Source organism: Misgurnus anguillicaudatus, chromosome 10, assembly GCF_027580225.2.
Source record: "Misgurnus anguillicaudatus chromosome 10, ASM2758022v2, whole genome shotgun sequence".
NCBI classification, from domain to species: Eukaryota; Metazoa; Chordata; class Actinopteri; order Cypriniformes; family Cobitidae; genus Misgurnus; species Misgurnus anguillicaudatus.
This window is the reverse complement of record NC_073346.2, coordinates 39,294,967-39,317,315: the sequence shown is the minus strand read 5'-3', so window position 1 is coordinate 39,317,315 and position 22,349 is coordinate 39,294,967. Positions and strand designations below refer to the sequence as shown.

Sequence of the window (22,349 nt, the reverse complement as noted above, 5' to 3'; positions counted from 1 at the left end):
ATTTAAATTTAAATCAGGTTTATTTTTTGTGCTTCTCACAACACATTTTAAATCAAAACAGCTTTACAGAAAATACATGTTTCATGTTATAATAAGTTTATCAGTCAGGGTTTCAAAGTAATGTGCATATGGAAAAATATACAGCTGTAAGATAATACACTATGTGGTTAGTTAACAAATAACTAACAGCAACATTGAATAGTTTTTAAAAATGCACTGACAAGAGGGCCCGTAACAAAGGTTTGCTTAGGGCCCCCCAGCGTTTAGGACCGGCACTGTCTGTATTAGATGTGCCTGTGCAGAGTTGTCAACTTTAAATGTGACGTTGTGTTTTACTGACCTACTTCCACTTTAAAGATTTCACAAGCTTGCATAACAGAGTCTATTTTATTTCCTGTGGAGGAGTTGTGTGAAAATAGTTAACATTTATTATATTGTAAACTTTTAGAGGATTTTGTTCAGCTTTAAGCACTATTGATCATATTTTTGTATCCAAACTTTGGAAAAGAATCATAAAGTAGTTTATTTCTGATAACAATTAAGATTACCTTAGTTAAAGTGGATCAAAAACACTGAGCTAACGCTACTGTGTAAAATGTGTACTATATAATGTATACAATGTTAACTATAGATCGGCTGCCAAACCTCCTTACACATTGATCTCTCCTTGTCTTTAGGAAACCAAAACATTTGTTTTTTTTCTAAGAGATATACAGTTCAGTTTGGCCTTACTCAACACCCACCATAAAAAAGAAATATAGAGCAAAACACAAACACATTCAGTATAGTTTTTAAATAATTTAAATTAATTATATTAAAATACCTTATGGTAGGGCTGCAAGATTATGGCAAAAAGCATACTTGTTTAGGCTACTGTATTTGCACTGAATTGGAAATTATATATTTGAAAAATACAATGAATTGCAAAGTTTCAGAGAACAATGCACTATTACAGACTTATATACTGATGATTTAATGATATTATTTTAATACTGTGTATAGTCAGTCGTGAACTAAAGTGGGCCGGTCAAACTACAGGGCTTTGGGTCCGCCTTTACCATTGCACTCATGTCATACCATATAAAGTCGATCACAAAGCATCAAGGTCTGGATGAAGAGCAGACCGGCCCGGATTTCTTGCACGCAGTACCTTCAGAAAACTCAGACGATTTCTGCAGATAAGTAGTAAGTAAGTATTCATACTGTACCCCACGTATGCGTGTTTGTGAGCAGTACAAGCCTGTGTGGTGTTTGCTGTGACAGTTTTTAATAAAAGAGTAAAAAACTATTTGATATATATAAACAATCATTTATTTATATACAAAATATTATTATACGGCACGTTATCTGTTGCTTCAGTTTAATATAAAGTCTTGGTTTGGTGTATTTTGAGTGTGACAGTCCCTTTATAGCACCATCAATCAAAAATCATCCCATTATGCTTTCTTTTCTTTCTCAGTGCGTGCACTGAATCAAATCTGCTATCATTTGCAGTTATATACATTATATACAGAGACCAATATTAGATTTTAAGAACTTTTTGGGCACTTTAATCAGGAGGGAAAGAATGGGATAAAATAATAGACTGTGAGTTACTCAGTAAAAGCTTTATTTCAATTTAATTTCGAAAGTCTAATTGGATTTGTACTGTAAATCATTTTTTCGCAGACTTTTCTAACAATTCAACAATAGCAAAAAAATCCATATTATTATCAAGTTGTTTGCCAAATGGTTACTTTAGTAAAAAACTTGTATGATAATTTTAGTCTTTAATAACTTAATAAATAATAATAATAATAATAATAAGAATCATCACAACAACAACAACAACAACAACAACAACAGCTACAACAACCTTAATAAATAATAATAATACTTATAATAATATTAATACAAATAATAATAATACGAATAATAATAATAATAATAATAATATGAATAATAATAATAATAATAATAATAATAATAATACGAATAATAATAATAATAATAATAATAATAATAATAATAATAATAATAATAAGAAGAATAATAAACTTCACAAATAATAATAATAATAATGATAAACTTCACAAATAATAATAATAATAATAATAATAATAATAATAATAATAATAATAATAATAATAATAACTTCACAAATAATAATAATAATAATAATAATAATAAACTTCACAAATAATAATAATAATAATAATAATAATAATAATAATAATAATAATAATAATAATAATAATAATAATAATAATAATAAAAAAACTTCACAAATAATAATAATAATAAACTTCACAAATAATAATAATAATAATAATAATAATAATAATAATAATAATAATAAACTTCACAAATAATAATAATAATAATAAACTTCACAAATAATAATAATAATAATAATAATAATAATAATAATAATAATAATAATAAACTTCACAAATAATAATAATAATATTAATAATAATAATAAACTTCACAAATAATTATAATAATAATAATAATAAACTTCACAAATACTAATAATAATAATAATAATAATAATAATAATAATAATAATAATAATAATAATAATAATAATAATAATAATAATAATAATAAACTTCACAAATAATAATAATAATAATAATATACTTCACAAATAATAATTATAATAATAATAATAATAATAATAAACTTCACAAATAATAATAATAATAATAATAATAATAATAATAACTCCTCTATGCATCCCCTCTCCCATGTAAATCTCACTCCAAGCTGAACTCAAAAGTTGTCAGCCCTGTTGAAATACATTATTGTTATTGTCAGGAGGGTTTTTGTGTATTGAATGAGTCTTGTCCACAACAAGAAGAAACTTGTCAGGTTGTGTACTGAAACTAAACTAAAGAAACTAAGGCCTTCGGCATCAGATACCGGTAATGACTCGTAATCCATACTCAGTATTGTGACACTTGCCATCTCTATCTCTTTAACAGATGTTTCATTTGTTTCACATGTGTGACTGGATGTAATATTTATTATTACCTTGTTATTATTCTGAAGACTATCATTTCTAAATATGCATTGAAATATCGGCCTATATGAAGTTATGTCAGTTTATAGAGTCAGCAATTTTTAGATTTGTATAACAGATAAAAACATGATGTGTATTTGAAAATGTTAAGAGTAATATTCAAATAAATCTCTCTGTGTATGAATGTCTGCAGCAGACAATGCTTGTATGAGTTGTTATAGGTTATTTCTAGCCAGGGGTTATTTTTAGGGTTGCAAAAATCTGTGATTTTTTAATGCTGGAAATGGGAAATAACATGAATATATGGGTATTAATGGGAAAATTGCATATAACAGGGAGTAAAGTTTTGTTTAAAACAACAAGTTTTAATGCAATTTCAGTTGAATTTCATGCTTTCACGTTCCTCGGTCACTTACTGAAGGGCCATTGAGGCCACACCCCCTGCATGTTGCATTCATCCATAACATGCATAGATCATTTGAATCCTGCACAAAAAAATAACGTTAAAATGTCCATCTTTGCATGCATTCATGATGATATCTTAATATAAGCTAGCACTATTATAATAACTTTTGTAATGTTTATTATGCTTGTTTATTACTCAGTAAAATAATCAATTACAAATAAATCAGTCAAGGCATCATGTTTTCACCCCTTTGCAACCCTAGTTATTCTTGACATCTCACCCAGGCCTCACATCCTGTACTGCAATGCTTTTAATAGAAAGCATATCCTGTATTTGCCTGTCAACATCTCACAATTTCAAAGAATGATGTGAAGTTGCTGTATCACGTAGTGTTCCTGTAGCTCAGTTGGTAAAGTGCTTTGTTTGCAACACACCACACACATACTTATAAAGATATATACTGTAGCTTGAATGAACTGTAAATCACTTTGGATAAAAGTGTCTGCCAGATGCATGACTGTAAATGTATTTCTAGCATCATGCACTGATCAGACAGTCATGGGTTGTATATTAAGTACCTACAGTACAGACTTTAATCATGTTGAAATTTAACAAGTTTGTGAGGTATACTGTAAAAGATGTTTCATTAGCTAAACAGGTTTATTTAAACCACAATAGAAACTGCTGAACAAGCTCTAGTGTTAACCCAGTTATTTGTCTTTACTTATACCAGGCACGGATTAACGCACGGGCCTACTGGGCACTTGCCCAGGGCACTGGCCACCAGGGGGCCCTGTCAAATTTACTGTGTCTATTCTTTTCAAATAAATATTTTAATTTTAATTTTATTTTCAGTAAAATTGTGTTAAATATTGAGGAATAATGTGTTTTTTTGCAGTTACAAAGTATTAACTAGTAAATAAATCAAATAAATAATTTTTATGTATTGCTGCGCTGTTGAGAGGGACATCTAGAGGCGAGTGAAAAGCATTGCGTAATATAAAAGTCACGCGTAGAAGACGGTTACTCAAAAACCAAAACAAAAATGAGTTTAAAACCACAACCAAGTGTATGAGTGATAAGAAAGCACAAAAAGGACAGCTTTTCATCACCTTACCAGTCAGCAACTGTGAAGTAGAACGTTCATTTTCTCTAATGGCAAGAGTAAAAAACGAACTAAGAAGCAAAATGTGTCAAGGATGTCTAAATTCACTGTCTTTAATGGCCATTGAATGCGATCTTGTGAGGAGACTGGATTTTGATGATGATGTGGAAGCTAAGGTAAATTTAAACCAACTTTTTATTCTAAGATTCAAGGGGCTGGACACACAAAGCTTTTACACTCGCGGCCAGCGCATGTTTTCAATTGATTCCAATGGAAACTCTGCGTTTTTCAAATAAGAATTTTCTCCTGTGATATGATTTGGAGAGGTGTGCCAGCCCGGTTGCATGAAACTCTTTAAGTGAGGGTTTCCCTGAGGGAGAAAAAAATCTCTGAGGTAAGGCATTTATTTAGGAGCGTTGCAACAAAGGTCTTAACTGTCACCCTTACCTAAGTGTCTATTCTAAGTATTTTACAATAGTCTCTGCCAAAAGACAGCAGAGGAGGAGCGGTTGCTATAATTACAAAATCTCACAGCGTAAACAAATCAACGCACGCAGTTCAACAGACGGCGGATTTGTGTACAATGAAACATCGCAAATAACAGACTGTAAAGTGCCGCATGTTTAAAACCTGAAAGTAATTCAAACTGGAAACTGTTTAGATTGATGGACGATCAAACCGCTATTCTCCTAATAAATGCACATCACTTTTCTCTAAGGGATTATTTCAAACGTTAGAAATGCGCGTTGGTACTTCATTTTCTTAAATAACCATAAAATCAGCCATCGCGTGTGAGGTTAAGGGACCTGTTATAGTCCCTTAAGTTTTAAGGGGAAAATGGGACTTAAGGACTTTGTAGCAACGCATAACAGAACTTAAGGTAATACTTTAGCATTTAAGGGTAAATACTTATTGACAGCCTTAAGGTTCACTTAAGGTTTTTTCTTGCAACCCATTTTTTTATTAAGAACACCCTTAACCTTATATTTAAGGGATTTCTTATCTTAAGGACTTTCATGCAACCGGGCTTTTTGATTGAGTATGTTGTACAGTATGTTGTCAGATACTGGTGAGATATAAATAAACCAATTTGTGGTGTGAAAGTACAGAACATTGTGTGCATTCTCTCCCCGCGGATTAGTGCCATTGTTAATCCTGTAAAATGGGGCATACAGGCAGAGGCCCTTGAGCCCTGTGCATACAGGTGCAACGCTGTTGCCCAAAAAATTGGTAAAGGGGGGCCGTTGAGACATCCGTGCCCAGGGCACATCATCGCCATAATCCGTCCCTGACTTATACCACTGACCTGTTGAATGCTTTATTCTGATTGGTTAAGAAATGTTCCATAGGTGTTGATTATTTTTCTGTGAACCGCATGCCAAACCTTTTAAATGTCTTATAGACACCAAAGCAATTTTTCGTGGTAACCGTGGTATAAGAGGAATAATTGACTCTTTTGACTTTTTTAATTATTCGAAAATAATGCACACCCGCAATGTATTAAGTGCTCTGCATCGCGTCATGCCGCATTACCACCTTGGGTGTGCATTATTTTCTTATTATACCACGGGTCTGTTGAATGCTGCATTCTGATTGGCTGAAAAATGTTCTATGTTGATTATTTTTCTGTAAACCGCACACCTATCTTTTCAAATGTCTTAAAAATAGGCACCAGAGCAATGTTTGTGGTAACCGTGGTATAAGCGGAATAATTGACTCCGATCCTTTGAATAATGCGTTGTGCCGCATTACCACCTTGGTGTGCATTATTTTCTTATAATTCAATGGCCCGTCGTCAATTATTCCTTACTTATTTAACTGCCGTCGTCTATTATTCCTTACTTAAACAATGATGTAAACATCACTTAATATTTTGAGTTTGAGTACAAAAGTAAAACTATTAAAAGTTAAGAGTTAAAAATATTAAGAGTTTAGTTAATTTACTCTTAAGCATATCAATTCATTCAACTAAAACATTCCAGTGAAATTAACTTAAAATCATGGAATGCCCATAATCCTTTGTGCCTGAATATTTTGAGTATTTATGCTTTATTCACAAAATATATGGACTGATAAGAAATGTAACTACTTAAATATTTGCTAATGAAATGTCAGAGGTTTAAGCTCTTATATTTATGTTGTTTTGTTGTAATTTTGTTGTATTTATGTCGTTTATTGTAGTTTTCTCCACAGTACTGACAATGCATGTCAAGAAATAAGTTTTTCTGTGTAGAATATAGTTTACTTATATAGTCAGTTTCGAATTTTGTGTTATAATACAATTTATAACACTTAGAGTAATGTAATTATACATTAATTACAAATAGTGAAGATGTTGTACAAAGCAACTGATAATACAAATTACATCAAGTTAAATCAACTTAAAATGAAGTTTAATGAAAATTGTATTGGAATTACTAGCACTTTTTTTGTTCACATTACTTAATTTTTTTTAGGGCAACAACTTTCCTCCAATTTTTTTAAAAGTAAATTCAACTATTTGGGTTTGGGTTTAATCTTGGGATTCCTATCAAAAACGATTTATACTTTAGCTTCTCTTTCTGCTCCTATCGTATTAGTTATAACCAACTGATTAGTTGCATCATGCATATTTCTAAAACTCATATACAGTCTGCATGAAACAGATATGCAAGGCCACAAGATGGCGCTAGAATAATGTGAATAAAAAGTTCATGAGACATTCAAGTTGTCCATACTTGCAGAAATAGTTTACAGCATCAGCACAAATAAAAACGGATATTTTACGTTTACATTCATGGATTTGGCAGACACTTGTATTTATAGAAACTTACAGTGCATTTAAGCAATACATTTATTTCACTGAACACCACACATCACCAAGTTATTAAATGGGAATGTAAAGTAATTTATGGGATGTTGTGGGTGGTGGATGTTGCTAGAGTGCCAGTGAATGGTTGCTTAGCAACCTCCATGTCCCCCATGCATTTTATATCCTATAGACAAGATATGGCCAACATGCAATGCTATACCTATACTGTATATAATGCTAAGATTGTTACTAAGGAGTTTTTCAATGCACAACTAATTTTGTGCAATGATATTTTGTATTTAAAGATTGCTGATGCACAATCTTTGAAAGAATCAATAGTCTTAGCTGTGTGCATGCAAGCAAATGCCAGTCAGATCTGCTTTGATAAACATTTCCCCGCTCATTCAGAGCTCTCATTGGCACAGCTGATTTCTGGGTAATAACAGGTTGAGTTGAACAGAGCACTGTAATTATCACATTGATTCATCTTTCAGGATGCGGCAAAGATTTTATCAGCTGAAATGTCAGTGGAGGCGGAGCTGATTGGCACAGACTCTGATTAAATAGCAGGAAAGGTTTCATTGTGTCATCATGACATGTCACCTTTAACATCATCGCACCTTCACCCTCATCAGGGGTCTGACATGAGCTGCTTCTGTTAACAGACATTCAAATAAGACATCCGTGAACACTGTTAAACAATAATTCACCTCAAAATGAGAATGAAATTGTGTCATCCACTTTTTTTACTCACATAACATTCAAGTTTTTTTTTTGTGATTATTGAAACCATCTCATTTCTGGCAACTCTTTATGGTGTGAATCTTGTACGGTATGCAAGAAATATTCAAAATACTTTTTTTTGCATTGTCTTGAATAAAAATTCCTTAAGAAAAATATATAGGGTATCTTTACATATTAAGACAATATGTAAATGTGAAACGTTGCATTGGAGTGTACAATCCCACTATTGCATAATCTTAAACTTGCATTAGAAGTGTGCAAGACTTGTGTGCGATGACTGTCCAATCGCTTCGCAGAACCCTCTGTGATGTCATCAGTGACTGTTGCACAAAGTGCTTAGTCAAACTGCACAACTTTAGAGATTCTGTCTTTGATATCTAGATACATTTGAAACACACATTATAAATCATTCATATTACATCATATTGGCTGTACAGTCCAAGAGTTTATTTTTAAATCATGACTAGTCATGAGTTCCTGTAACTTATAAAGTTTTTTTTTTTTTTTAGAAAAAAAAATGCTTAAGTTAAAGTAATGTGATGACTAATGGATCACATCATTTAATTTAATCCACCACTGTTTACATGAAATGCTATTTTATTTCAATCATGTTGTCTTTTAGGGCTATGTTCAGATTAGTTTATATGTAGAGGAGATCTGAACTCTGGACTGATATTACTTTTGTCTCAAAGGTCATTGCATTAAAAGATATTACGCTACAATATAAAATGTTATAAACAACCCGAAATTATGGATGGAATTTTGTTTTTATACCTTAATTATGCAATGCATGTTTTAATGTGTTAGTATAATATTGTTTTATATTGTTTGGAAAAAAAGCAGGAAGCGAATGTTGCTTCTTTCCTGTTATGTCACTGTAGGTATGTCACAATAAGACCCTTTATAAGAAGCACAAGCAACGTTAGAGAGCGAAAGTGATCTGTGACACTGAATTACTAAGGTAGGAAAAGTTCAACTTCTTTAATTTCTTTAAGTTCACTTTGTAACCTTAAAACTCAAGAGTTATATTGTTTAGCATTTATAAAGGTTATCATTGGTTATTGAAAATGACAGAAGTATACTAAAAGGTCCCTATAGCTGACATTTAAGTACAATATATGTATACCTCTGAGGTACTTATGTGAACTTTTTGAAAGGATACAGCCACAGTGTCAGGGACCATTGTATGTTTTAATAAATATGATGATGATAAGTGTTATGAATTTACATTATGTAAATACAATAAAGCTTATTTGACTAATGACTATGATCTTATTTTCTCTGCTGTGTTATTTATAATTCGACCTTTCATCTACACATACCGCACATGTGCAAAACATAGCTTTATATTGTATGTTACTACCGTTGTTTGCTTTAATAAGACTGTGTGTTAAACTGTGATGTTATTGCTATTAATTATCTACTTCCCAAAAATAGATTTATATTGCCATAACGCTTGTTTGCAGTAGTTGTGATTGTTTGAAGGCAATTAAAGCATGACTTGTTCCTTTAAAATAATAATTTATTGAATGTTATTGCCATTGCCAGTGTTTTATTATTAAGGGAATAAGCAGGGACCAATTTGCATCTCATATGAATTATGAAAATGTTTTTTTTTTAAGAGAGGTTTGAAAAGTGGAAAATACTAAGGTGCTATGAAACAAAATTTTTTTTAAAAAAGATTTAATGGCAGAAACTAAAGAAATCAAACTCTTTCATTTTAAAATATATTCAAACATGTTCTCTCGCAAATCATTGCTTTGTGTACTGTATTTGTCACTCTTTTTTAATCATTGCTTGCGATATGTGTCAGGAAGTGCATGAAAATACTGCAGTCGACCTTTGGTTGTCAAAAGAGACCGAGGTTGTGTTTTAGTCCGCTCACTAGCTCATATGTCGCGTATATGCAGGTCCGGCCACTGGTAGCTTACTTCACATTGGGACACCGTTCACTTATTTTCCTGTGATGTGGCTGCTTAAGCATGTTGTGATAATCCACAGCTGTTATTCATCAACAACTCCTCTCTTACTTTTTTACATTTAGTATATTGTGAAAAACAATTTCATTATTTCATACATATCCAGTCTGATCTCACAAGAAATCGTACAAATTTATAGTTGGCTAGAAGTTAATCGTGCAAAATCGTATGATTCTTGTGAAAAACAACAACAAAACTGAACCACTAACCCAACGTCATGGGGTCAATGCAAATCATACCAAAACTTACGAATGTGGTCGTATGAATTAATTAGAATGATCCAACTCGTAAAATATATATGATAGTGTTGACATATAGACACCTTCAATGTTTGTAAACATCGACACCTAGGTTGGGTGCGCGTATAGCATGGGGTCAGAAAAATAATGCAGCTAATAAAAACTGATCACAGGCTTTCTAGTTTAATCTAACAGGGCTGTTAAATGATGACTTACCTGAAATGAAGTGAGCACTACAAACACAAGCCTCTTTGATCTTTGCATTGTCCCAGTCTGCACGTTTAATTGCTTGCAACCACATATGTCGCCTACTTTTTTTATGAATGAGATCCTGCAGGAATCCTGAAAAACTTAACTGCAGAGCCGGTGCAATTTTCAACAAGTAGGTGACAACCCTACTGAAAAATCCAGCTTAGACCAGCATAAGCTGGTAGCTGGTTTTAGCTGGTTAAAGGTGGCACTAGCTGGTTTACCCTGGTCCTCCCAGCCTGACAAAGCTGGTCCAGCTAGGTCCAGCTAGACCAGCTTAAAAAGTGACAAAAACACAGCTAGACCAGCTTGATACACCAGTAAAACCAGCTAAAACCAAGCTGGGAGACCAGCTTAAACCAGTTTACCAGCTTATGCTGGTCTTAGCTGGATTTTTCAGTAGGGGATACTCTTTGGATTCAACCGAACAATACGCAACTCAACTTGATAGATTGACTTTTCTTACCCCGACATGCGCAGTACGAACCGCAAATTCTCATGTGACGTGAACCGTGAAGGGATCTATATGTGCATACAATTGTAGGAATGTTACATTTAAATATTAAATCGATTGTGGTCCCTTCTAGCTATGTGTGTTTATATTAAAACTAAAACAGACGATTGTTTTTATAAAAGTTTCATGAGGTTTATCGAGTTGGCTCGTGCGATTTTTAGTTGGAGAGCTTCAGAAAAGGTCATGTGATTCACGGGAACATAGGGACCATCAAAGCTCACTGGTTTTTGCATTGCATTTTAGGGAACGAATGTTCCAGTGCACTGGAAGGATTTTGCGATTGAAACAGCCCTTATAATGTCCGACTCCCTGATCAGTGCCCGGACTGAACAAGGGAGCTGACTGAGAGACAGCCTGAAATTAAAAGTGGTGTAGTTTTGAGGTTAAACATCTGGGGTTAGAAATGAAACCTGTTTCAGGAAGCTCTCGCTGTCTAAACTGATATCACCAGAGATATCCACACATCTGATTATGAAATGTGATAATATAACAAGAGAGATTAATGGAGAGTCGTTTTACACTCGCAGAATCCCAACAGGACTCTTGATTCACACTTATTGAAAAGTTGATCCTCTTTAGATGCACAACAGCATGTGTTTGTCTTACTGAAGGGCCATCAGAAACTGACTCGCAATTGTGTAGTGGCTCTTATCTTAGCAGCTGTAAGCAAACAAGTTTAGTTTAGTTTTGTAGCCTATTGATGAATTTCAAGAGTTGGTATGAGTATTTTATGTTTTTATATATTTTTGGAGTGGGTTCCCGTACACTGGCTTGTCTGTTCAGCAAGATTGTCATTATTTCCTCAATAATTTATGCATTCATTGTTGTTTCTATTCCAGAAATGGCGTGGACAGTGACTCTCAGTAACCTGGTGTTAGGAGTCTATGGATTCACCCTCATCACAGGTCTTCCTGCCAACCTCCTGGCTTTTTACACCTTCTTCCAGAAGATTCGCCAGAGGTCCACCCCTATAGATATCTTCCTGCTCAGCTTAACCATTTCAGACCTGATCTTCCTCTTTTTTCTGCCGTTTCGCATGGTCGAAGCCGCAAACATGCAGTGGACGCTGCCGTACTTTCTCTGTCCGTTGACGGGTTTTGTCTTCTACTCCACCATCTACAACAGCACCTTTCATCTGACGGCCATCAGCGTCGAGCGCTACCTTGGTGTGGCCTTCCCCATAAAATACAAGTTAAAACGCCATCCCAGAAATGCAGTGATAGCTGTCGTTTTTTTCTGGTTGTTTTCCTTTGCGCACTGCAGTATCGTCTACATCATGCAATACCACCATCATTCAAACCCGAACATCACCGACCCATCCAAGAGGAATACGTGCTACGAGGAATTCAGCACGGAACAGCTAAAAATCCTCCTGCCGGTTCGTCTGGAGCTTTTCATCGTGCTCTTCTTTGCGCCGTTTCTCATCTGCTGCTTCTGCTACATCAAGTTCATCCACATCCTCTCCAATCTACCCAACATCAATGCCAAGAAGAGGATGAGAGCCATCGGGATGGCTTTGGGAACGCTGGTGGTCTTCATTATCTGTTTCATGCCTTACAATGTATCTCATGTGGTGGGGTTTGTGGGCGGTTACAGCCCAGAGTGGCGAGTGCAAGCTTTGCTCACCAGCACGTTTAACGCGTGTCTCGACCCGTTCATATTCTACTTCTCTTCTTCGGCACTCAGAGGGACGTTTAAGAAAATCTTGCGAGAGCTGACCAGGCGGCTGCCGTTACCCTGCTGCCATTCGCCTCTCTACTGCCCCCTACTGAACTGTGTGAGTACAGATGAGAGAACTCAGAGCTCTACTGACAGCTCTCCATAACATCACAAGCTAAATACATTTGGGGATTTTTGCGTAATGTTTGCATTAACTGGCCTGAATGTGAAGAGGAGGGTAAATACACTGTTCAATGCTTCAAAGGATTATTTTTTGGACTGAATTGTAGGGTGCTGATGCTGAATGCAATCCTGATACAGATCTGGATGATATTAAGCCTGTATTACTATTATTAATGAATAAAATCGGTCTGCAAATTATATGTTAATCCCAACCAGCAGATGACTCCGGACCGGATCCGTGCCACATCTCATCGGAAGTGTTTCTGAATGTTTGTAATTATTTTTTAAGGTTTTTTAAATGATACATTAATATTTATAACTCAGTTTACTTTTCCAAACATATTTTCTGTGATCTGTGGTTATCAGCAAAGAAGCAAGTGGTTTAAGCTTTAATTTGTTAGTTTTATCTGTGAGGCTTTACAATAATTTACTGATTTATCTAAGGTATATATTTTCAAAGTGTTCATTATAGTATTATATTGTATATTATTATTATTTTGTAGGGCATTGTTTTTGCGTATGTTTTTGTCACGTGATATTTTTGGTGAATTTGCTTCGTTGAGCAAATGGTAAAACACGCAGGCCGTGTACTTCCAATCTTTTTTCCTGATATGTCCTTTTCACATTGAATGTGAAGTATTTCTGCCATGGTCTAAATATTTTGCACTATACATTTTTTTAAATATATTTTTTTGTTTTGTTCTTTTGTGTCTTCAATGATTGGAAATCTATTATTTTACTTGGGATTTATATTTTTTAAGAAATGAACTGTTTTATTATTAATTGTGTTCGTTTTACATGTAAATATATACATTATATTTTCATATTCATCATAACAGCATTTATGTACAGAAAACGTTTGATATTAAAAACTTAATGGTTCCAGTCGTTGTCATCAGTTCCTTTAACTTAGATTACTCAAAGTGATGTCAATAACTGTGTATTTAAAAAACAAAAACTCCAATATGTTTTCTGAAATTGGTCTTTACTCACTATATCATCCACTTAATTGTAATTCTTCACATTTACATTCCCTATGTACTGCTTATACAGTATAATAAACCATTTAAAGTGCACAAATGTACAAACCCCATTTGCAAAAAAGTTGGGGCACTGTGAAAAATGTAAATAAAATCTGAATGCAATTTACAAATCTCATAAATCCATATTTTTTATTTACAACACAACATACAACATATCAAATGGTTAAACTGAGGAAATGTACCATTTTATAAAAATAATGTAATTTTAAATTTGATGGTTGCAACACGTCCCAACAAAGAGTCCGTGCTACACAGTAAATGTGGCCCTCTCCAAACGTTTTTTTGAGACATGTTGTTGCTGCTGCTGCTGTTTAGTTTACACAAATAAATAATCATTATTTCACCTAGTACGTAAGTCATGCATTGACTAAAAACAATGTGAACCAATATTATACAGAGTAAAAGATATTTAACAACATAGATACCTAAAGAATTTATTCATTACAAAATCCTATTTTGAGTAAAAAAATAATTTGAAGTAATTTGAAGTGCGTATAAAGGAATCCATGAAAAAGTACATGAGATGTTACAATGGTATCTCATGACAAGTCATACGTATTTTATATTCAACCTGATCTCACGAGAATTTGTATGTCATTTATGAGTTAACTAATTCATATTAATTCGTACAACCACATTTATACATTAGGGTTACGGCAGACTGATCTCATGGAAAGTCATGTTATAATCACGAACAATTTGATAAACTTATTCGTGTCCATGGCATTCATTTCATCTTTTTTGTGCCTTGAGCATGAAATGTTTTTTTCATGTCACTTGCACAAATCTCTATAAATACTTTTATGTGTCTGTTGCACAACTTTCTCTTCGTGTCATTTTATGCTTTTTTTTCTCTTTGTTTTTCCTATTTTCTTACCATTGTTGGTTGGGGTTAGGATTAGAATCACTTTCTGTTACATTTTTAAACATCCAAACCCAAACCCCAATCCAGGCAAGAATAGTTTTAAAAGCGGAAGAAAGACATGTAGAAACCAATACATAAAAGTACATCCTAACCCAAACCCCAAATCTAACCCCAACCCCAAGTGACAATGAATTAAAAATGAGAAAACAATACATAAAATGACACGGAAAAAACTCATGCCACGGACACTACTTTATAGAAATTTATTGAAACTATTTATAGAAATTTGTGCGTGTGACACGAAAATGACATTGGTGCTAAAAGCACAAAAAGCTGAATTTCGTACAATGGACATGAATAAATTAATAACATTTTTTGTGACTATAACATCTTTCCGTGAGATCATGTTGGGTTAGGGGCAAAGTTAGGGGTGTGGTTTTGTTAATATATTTTTTTTGTATGATTCACTTGTTCAAAGTAGCTAACTTGTAAATTACATACAAATTCTTGTGAGGTCAGTCTGAATGTTACTGCAAAATAAATGCATTTTTCATTACGAATGATATTATAAACTAAATCATTTGAGTGAAATGTTGGTAAAGAAAGTGTCTTTTTAATAACAACATGCAATGAAACTGCTTAATTTTGGTTAAACACTAATGATCCTGTTATAAGCAACATCATCTGATCTTTTATAATGTTCACTTTGACTTGTGACCTTAAAACAATATTCATTTTACTTTCATGTAACTAAAAGTTTAATTTAGATTTAGAAAATGATTACAGTTTAATATATGTGACAGCTCCAGACCAGATTTAATCAAGTCACTTTTAATTCTGCTCCAAATACTGCAGGATGAATGAGAGAAGGATTAATGTACAAACCCAGCTCGACTTTCAAACTTTACAGGGTGAAACACGACATTGCTATGCGTGATGTAACAAAGTTTATGCGATTGTGAAACACCTGAAATCCTGACCTTCCTTATTTGGGAATTCCATATTTAAAGACTGGGTTTTCCATTGCCTTAGTATTGTCAATGGTGCTTGTATTCATCCATTGCACATTTATGATTTCAGTATATTTTACAAATAAATGCCAGCAAAGCCAAAGGTATTGTTTTTTTGACAGTCAGACAATGAAACACTTTTGTACATCATGAAGTACTAGAGAGAGGAGTAATGAGATTGTAAATGCTGATTTAAATGACTATAGCTTTAATCCTAAATTTAAATACGTAGAGCAGAGACTATCTAAACTAATTCATTGCCTTTCCCGTCTCTATTTTTTCATAAGTACACACACCCATCCAGGGCCGTGCACAGACCTTTTGAGGGGCATGTGCTGAAACTGAAAAAGGGCACCAACTCCAAATAAATATCACATAATAATCATCTTAAAAGCTTTATATTTATTCACTATTAATGATTGAAAAAATCACTATAAATGAATGAAAAATGACATTTTATGATAGCTTGGCATTATGCAGTGCAAAGAGAAATATATCTGGCCTTGTAAGTTGGTTTTAACAATTTACCTCCTGGGTGTTTGTCTGTATTAGGCCTATTTGTAGTCATGTGTTTGTGAACTGCTCTTGTGTACTCGCTCTTATTTAATTGTAGAATATATAAATTTTTCCTCTGCTTACATACATAAAGTTAAACAAAATATGTTTGAAGTGATTATGTGATTGAGAAGAGGGGGAAATAGGAGATTAAAGATCAAAATAGGAGATTATACTAGCCATACCATTAGCATATCCAACATGTATCTGCCTACCTAGCTAAAACTGTGCTGAGGAGCAGGAACCTTGGTCTTTTAATAACTTAATAACTGCATTACTGAAAAATATACTAAACATTAAATAGACTTAACTATATGCAGTTGATTTCAGAATAAAAAGTTATGAACCAAATAATCATACAACTCCCTTGACTAATTCAAGGCATAAAATACATACATATACAATAAGTTATATCCAGATAGCATATTGTAATGAGTGACAGGACAATATAATGTACATACTTGTATCCTTTACACGTTTCTCGTCTCTATCCAGTTTTCCTAACTGGGCTTCTGATGTCTTTCTAATCTGTAATGTTTTTGGTGTTAATGTAGGCTAGACATTTACCCGCGTGGGCGCGTCTTCTCGCGTGAGAGATGTGTTGACTTTAGTTAAACGATTGAGACGCGTCATGCAAAAAAGCGGTAAAAACCCGAACCTGCTTTCCATTGTTGTCACGGGTGCCCTTCACATGCGTGAACACTTTTTAAAAACTGCTCGCGCTTTGTCAAAAACTCCATTTGGTCGCAGTTTTGAGCCCTTGGTGCCTCTGATTGCCCACTCGCCCAATCCCGTCCATGGATAATTCGGCTCTGCTCAAATTTATAAAACATGCGCCGTTATAAACATACTAGTGTTTCTTTCGTAATGAGACAGCATTGAACTCAAACAACAAGAAACGTATTTACCGTTGCAAGACGTTCAGCTGCTCTGACTGCTGTGTGGAACTTCTTCAACTCGCTGCACTCAGGGGGCGGAGTTAATTGACAGACAGTTTGAGCGCGGATCCAGAAAGATTTAGTTTTTTAATAATTTTATTTGATAAATATATTTGTAAAACACATAGACAGACGTAAATGGTTAAAAATAGCATTAATTCATATATTTAAAAAAATAATAAAACACCTCCAAAAAAAGGGCACTTCGGAGTGTAAGGACAAAAAGGGCATGTGTTCTGCACAGGTTGAGCCCTATCTGTGCACGTGCCTGCACCCATCATCTTTAAACACATCTCCCACAGATCCTGCCGGAGTTCAAAGTCCAGACTATATATTTCCAAACAATATTTCTCCTGCTCACATGCACACACAACATCTCAATATCAGTGTCAGATGTTTGATTTGGAGACCAAAGGGTCGGATCTACACCTCATCCATTCACTTCATCTTATCACTGCTCAGTATTAATAATGGAAAGCAAACATTCGGTGCGGAAGTGGCAGACAGACTTTATAATAACTATTGAAAACAGAGGATTGATACAGAAACTTGGCTGAAGACCTGCATTGTGTCATGGTGAGTTTTTCCTCTCTATCAGCATTTTAAAGTCAGGTTACTGTTGAAAGTACTCGCTGGTAATTTCCCTTATTGCACGAGTCTCGCATTTTGATGCTTGTGTAACTTTTCTTGTTTTTGTGAACGTGGAGAATTCCTGTTTTTACTTTGACTTCCAGTTTTAAAAGTAACATTACTGTACTGTATGTCACCATCAGGCATGCACAATATTTGCTGACTTGTTTTGGATTTTCAGGATTGATGCTGACGCATGCTACACATTTACTGATATGCAAAATTCACAAATTAATAAAAAAATAATAAGGAGGACATTTAGTAGCAGAGGTTGGATCTGAAAAACTAAGCGGAGTTTATACCTGATTTTTTTCAACGCATCACATGAACTGTATCATTTTATCGACATTATATATATCAAATCACTTTGTGATTGTGATTGCAGATCTGAATAAAGGACGTCCATTCTCTCTCTCTCTCCAAGTGTGAAACATGCAAACAAGCATGCAGCAGTGTGATTTTAATCTGTGTCTATCCATCTACATCATCACCTTCATCACTGGTTTCCCAGCCAACATTTTGGCCTTCTACACGTTTGGCCGTAAGGTGTGGAGGAAGCCGACCCCCATCGACATCCTCCTCCTCAACCTCACGATCTCAGACCTGCTCTTCCTCATCGTCTTGCCCTTTAGGATGCAGGAGGTGGTGGATAACATGATCTGGAACATGCCTTACTTTCTATGTCCGATGTCGGGCTTTATCTTCTACATGACCATCTATAACAGCACCTTCTTCTTGACCGCCGTGAGCGTTGAGCGTTACCTCGGCGTGGCTTTCCCCATCCAGCACTCGATGAGAAGACGACCTCTCTACGCCGTGTTTGCCAGTATCTTCATATGGTTGTTTTCGGTGCTCCACCTAAGCATCGTCTACATCATGCCCTACTACAACCCACCCGGGATGGAGTCGGCTCCCAGGAACATCTGTTACGAGGGATTCACGGACGCTCAGCTGCAGATCCTCCTGCCCGTACGCCTGGAGCTGTGTGTGGTTCTCTTCTGCATCCCCTTCATCATCTGCAGCTTCTGCTACGTAAACTTCATTCGCATCCTCTCGCGGCTGCCCAACATCGGGCGGCGTAGAAAGTTGCGGGCCATCGGTTTGGCTTTGGGTACGCTGTTGGTGTTCGCTCTCTGTTTTGGACCCTACAACGTCTCTCACATCGTCGGCTTTGTAACAAATTCGAGCCCGGGCTGGAGAGACAAAGCTCTGCTGTTTAGCACATTTAACGCCTGTTTGGACCCGCTTATCTTTTACTTCACGTCTGCGGCCGTGCGTAAAGCGCTGGGAAGCGTCTGGAAGAGATGCTGGTGTCCGCACGTCCACTGGGGTTCTAAGAAGCAACCCATCGAAACTGAAAAAAGCAACCTGCCGAAACCTCAGGAGGTCAACGCCATATGACAACCGACTGTTTGTATTTTTGCATTTTATCACCATCCAATAAAAAATGTTATACTTCCTGGAAAGACGTGCGAGCAGGAACTGCTCCACGTGGAGAGTGTTATCTTATGAGAAGAAAAACACTGCGGCGAAACTCGTGTGTACATAAAGAGACTGAATTGTGTGTCTGCAAACAGGGAATAAACTTCCCTTTATTAGGTTTTGTGCGGAGTGTTTATACAGCGAGAATTAAAACCACAGTCGGAGCTCATTGCAGACAGAGACTAAATAACAAACTTGTAGCCATTACTCACTTACCTCAATACAAACAGAAAGGAGAATGAAGACATTGATTATTGAGCGACAGCTTACAGATGAAGGAGCCACATTCAGCACGAGCACCAGCATCATTTAAAAGTGTCACATTAATATTTCAAAGCTGTTCACATCTGAGGATTTTACTGACTGGGATCTGACAGTGATGTCGATTTGAGGACGTATACGGATAATGCGTATCTTTAATGCATTACATGTCACTTTGGATAAAAGCATCTGGTGAATAAAGGTGCTGATTAAAACTGTACAACTCTGACTATCCTATTTATAAATATTCTGAAACAACAACATGAGTTAACCGACTGTTAACGGTAACATGACGGGACTGTATAGCCGCTTTGGGACTGCTTAGTTCCAGTACTAATTTACAGGAACAAGTACTGAGGCAATCACATGAGAACTAGTACTCAATAGCATCTTCCCGGTTGCATTCGCACCACCAGTCGGGAGTTTTGTCTACACCGTAAACCCGAACAGTACAATGTACTCATTTAAAATGAGTGAAAACCAGCGAAAAAAAGTTTATTCAACTTAAAAATGTTATGTGTGTGCGGAGGGAGGGGGTGGCTTCTGGGGCTCAAGCCCCGAATGTTTTGTCAAAAGCCCTGAATCTTTTCAGCTCTTTAAAATAAATTCATCCAGGATGCTAGGTGGCGGCATTCAGCTTTAACTCTCCAGTCCTCCACTCCAGGGAAAACGAATGAGAGATGCGAGTTAAAGGCAAATGAATATGCTGAATCTCCCCACAGTAAATGCTTTACTATCTTTATTATTTCAGTGCCTTCGTTATTACTGAGGGTGTATATTAATAGTTATGTGATGTAAATACTGTAAAATAGCGTCAACTGAAATATTGTCTGCATGGCTAACGGCTAATGTTAGCGCCCTGATCTAGTCTGACTGCTCTGCTGCACACTGTCGTTGGTAATGTTGTATTTAAAGTACATTTAATCACAGTGAATTAAAACTTTAAAAAAAAACTTGCTCATTGCACACATCCCTTTTTTATAGATGGATATACGTTTAATTTTTTTAAGACGTCAGAAGTAAGAAGGCGAAAATAGTTGCTAAGGGGCTAATCAGTGTTGGGAAAGTTCACTTTTTACATAAACTAGTGCAGTTCACAGTTCACAAATTTTAAAATGAAATAGTTCACTTCATAGTTCATATTTCAAAAATTTTAACTAGTTCACAGTTACAAAAATGAACAAATTTATAGTTCTTTTCCCCCATATTATTTTTTAAAATTATTGCCATTATAGCCCATATAGAACCACAGACAGCAATTATTTTATCAGTTTTAACACTGAAGCTAAATGCGTCAGATTTCATCTTCATTTCCAACTTTAAAACCAGAGTTTACACTAGCATTGACTGTTTTTTAATTTTTGTATTTGCTTGCACATACCTTGAAAGGCTAGCCGGGTGCTTTAAGGGGGTTTTCCGGGCGAGAAGCGCTGCGAGGCATCGCGTTTAGGACAACTCATAGGTATTGCACACCGCACGTGCTCGTTAAATAGCGTGATCTTAGTCAGAGTATATTTCAAGATCCAGAATATGCGTTAGCAGCATATGTTAATCTTTAACGATTTAAGACAAATATGATGTTATTTCATGTTAAACTATGTGAGTGGTGCGGCAGGGATTTCAGCAGCATCCAGTGCGTCACCTCCATGCTGGTCTTTGTTTTGATGACGCATGTAGCCATGAAACGGAGGTGTTGCCAGATTGGGTATTTTTTCCGCTACACATTAAAGCCTTTTTACAGTGTGTTTTAGCCGGGTTTTCATCTGGAAGACTCTATAGAAATCTGGCACCCTATTGAACGACATTAAACTGAGAGAGCGTGCCGTTCACAAGCCCCAGAATGAAAGAGTTCACACAATAACGTTCATCAGGCAGTAATACAGTACGTTCAGTTCACGTTCGCCCAAAATATGAACGAGTTCATGAACTTTCGTTCAATGAACTCGTTCAGGCACAACACTGGGGCTTATCACACCAAACGCGTTTTAAACGTTTGGAAACGCAAGGCGCGACACACTGCCTTTTTTTAAAAGAGCAACGCAATGCAGCTTTTTATATTGCTAGGCAACCACTGAGTCAGCTGTCCTGTCAATTAAAAATTGAAGCGTGGGCACTCTTTTGCTGTTAACTGTCATATTAGCAGAAACTTTAAAAAGAGGGCGCTTGCTCTGATCTTGTTTGAGGATGAGAGGTGCACAAACAGGCAGGAAAGAGTGAGCGAGTGGAGTCCGGTTCTTCAAAGCAACTGTAAACTTCCCTCACCACACCACAAGGCGTTTGGCATGCATAAACAGCGCGCATATGCTCACTGCCCATGAATATCATTCAAAAAAGTCGCCTGCAACTGCCATAAACGCGTTTGGTGTGATTGGCCCCTTAAGGTACATTCACACGGGGCGAAACCGTTAACGCTTGCCGGAAGGCTTGTCTGAAGCGGGGCCAACGGCCCATCACATGCTCCGATCTTCCATAAACGTAATTGGCTGGCCCCGCCTAGGTTATTTGCATAAGGCGATCTGATTGGCTGACGCATGCGTTGCCGCTTGAAAAGTTGAGAAATGTTCAATTTCTGACTCGAGCAACGGCACTGATGCAGCACCGACGGATCGACAATTCAGTTCGGCAACGCAGGATGTCACCCATTAAAAGTGAATGGGAAGCATCAACGCTTTCTCCCTGTGTGAATGTC

The 22,349-nt window shown here is 35.6% G+C and overlaps 2 protein-coding genes across 3 annotated transcripts; both read left to right on the top strand.

Annotated features, from left to right (window-relative positions):
- The first annotated feature begins 8,861 nt into the window (after nucleotides 1-8,861).
- LOC129449027 (free fatty acid receptor 2) lies at nucleotides 8,862-13,758 on the top strand. Its single transcript, XM_055211777.2, has 2 exons — nucleotides 8,862-9,014; nucleotides 11,874-13,758. Exon 2 carries the CDS (start codon nucleotides 11,876-11,878, stop codon nucleotides 12,857-12,859), a length of 984 nt encoding a protein of 327 aa, XP_055067752.1. The 5' UTR covers nucleotides 8,862-9,014; nucleotides 11,874-11,875; the 3' UTR covers nucleotides 12,860-13,758.
- Nucleotides 13,759-17,564: 3,806 nt separating this feature from the next.
- LOC129449101 (free fatty acid receptor 2) lies at nucleotides 17,565-21,496 on the top strand. Of its 2 annotated transcripts, none has more exons than XM_055211874.2 (2): nucleotides 17,565-17,863; nucleotides 18,342-21,496. In XM_055211874.2, exon 2 carries the CDS (start codon nucleotides 18,350-18,352, stop codon nucleotides 19,316-19,318), a length of 969 nt encoding a protein of 322 aa, XP_055067849.1. In that variant the 5' UTR covers nucleotides 17,565-17,863; nucleotides 18,342-18,349; the 3' UTR covers nucleotides 19,319-21,496. The 2 variants fall into 2 exon arrangements, with proteins under 2 accessions (XP_055067849.1, XP_055067848.1); XM_055211873.2 differs by having other exon boundaries at nucleotides 18,303-21,494.
- The last annotated feature ends 853 nt before the right edge of the window (nucleotides 21,497-22,349 follow it).

Coding starts and splice junctions, on each gene's coding strand:
- LOC129449027 (XM_055211777.2), top strand. CDS start 11,876: ATGGCGTGGACAGTGACTCTCAGTAACCTGGTGTTAGGAGTCTATGGA.
- LOC129449101 (XM_055211874.2), top strand. CDS start 18,350: ATGCAAACAAGCATGCAGCAGTGTGATTTTAATCTGTGTCTATCCATC.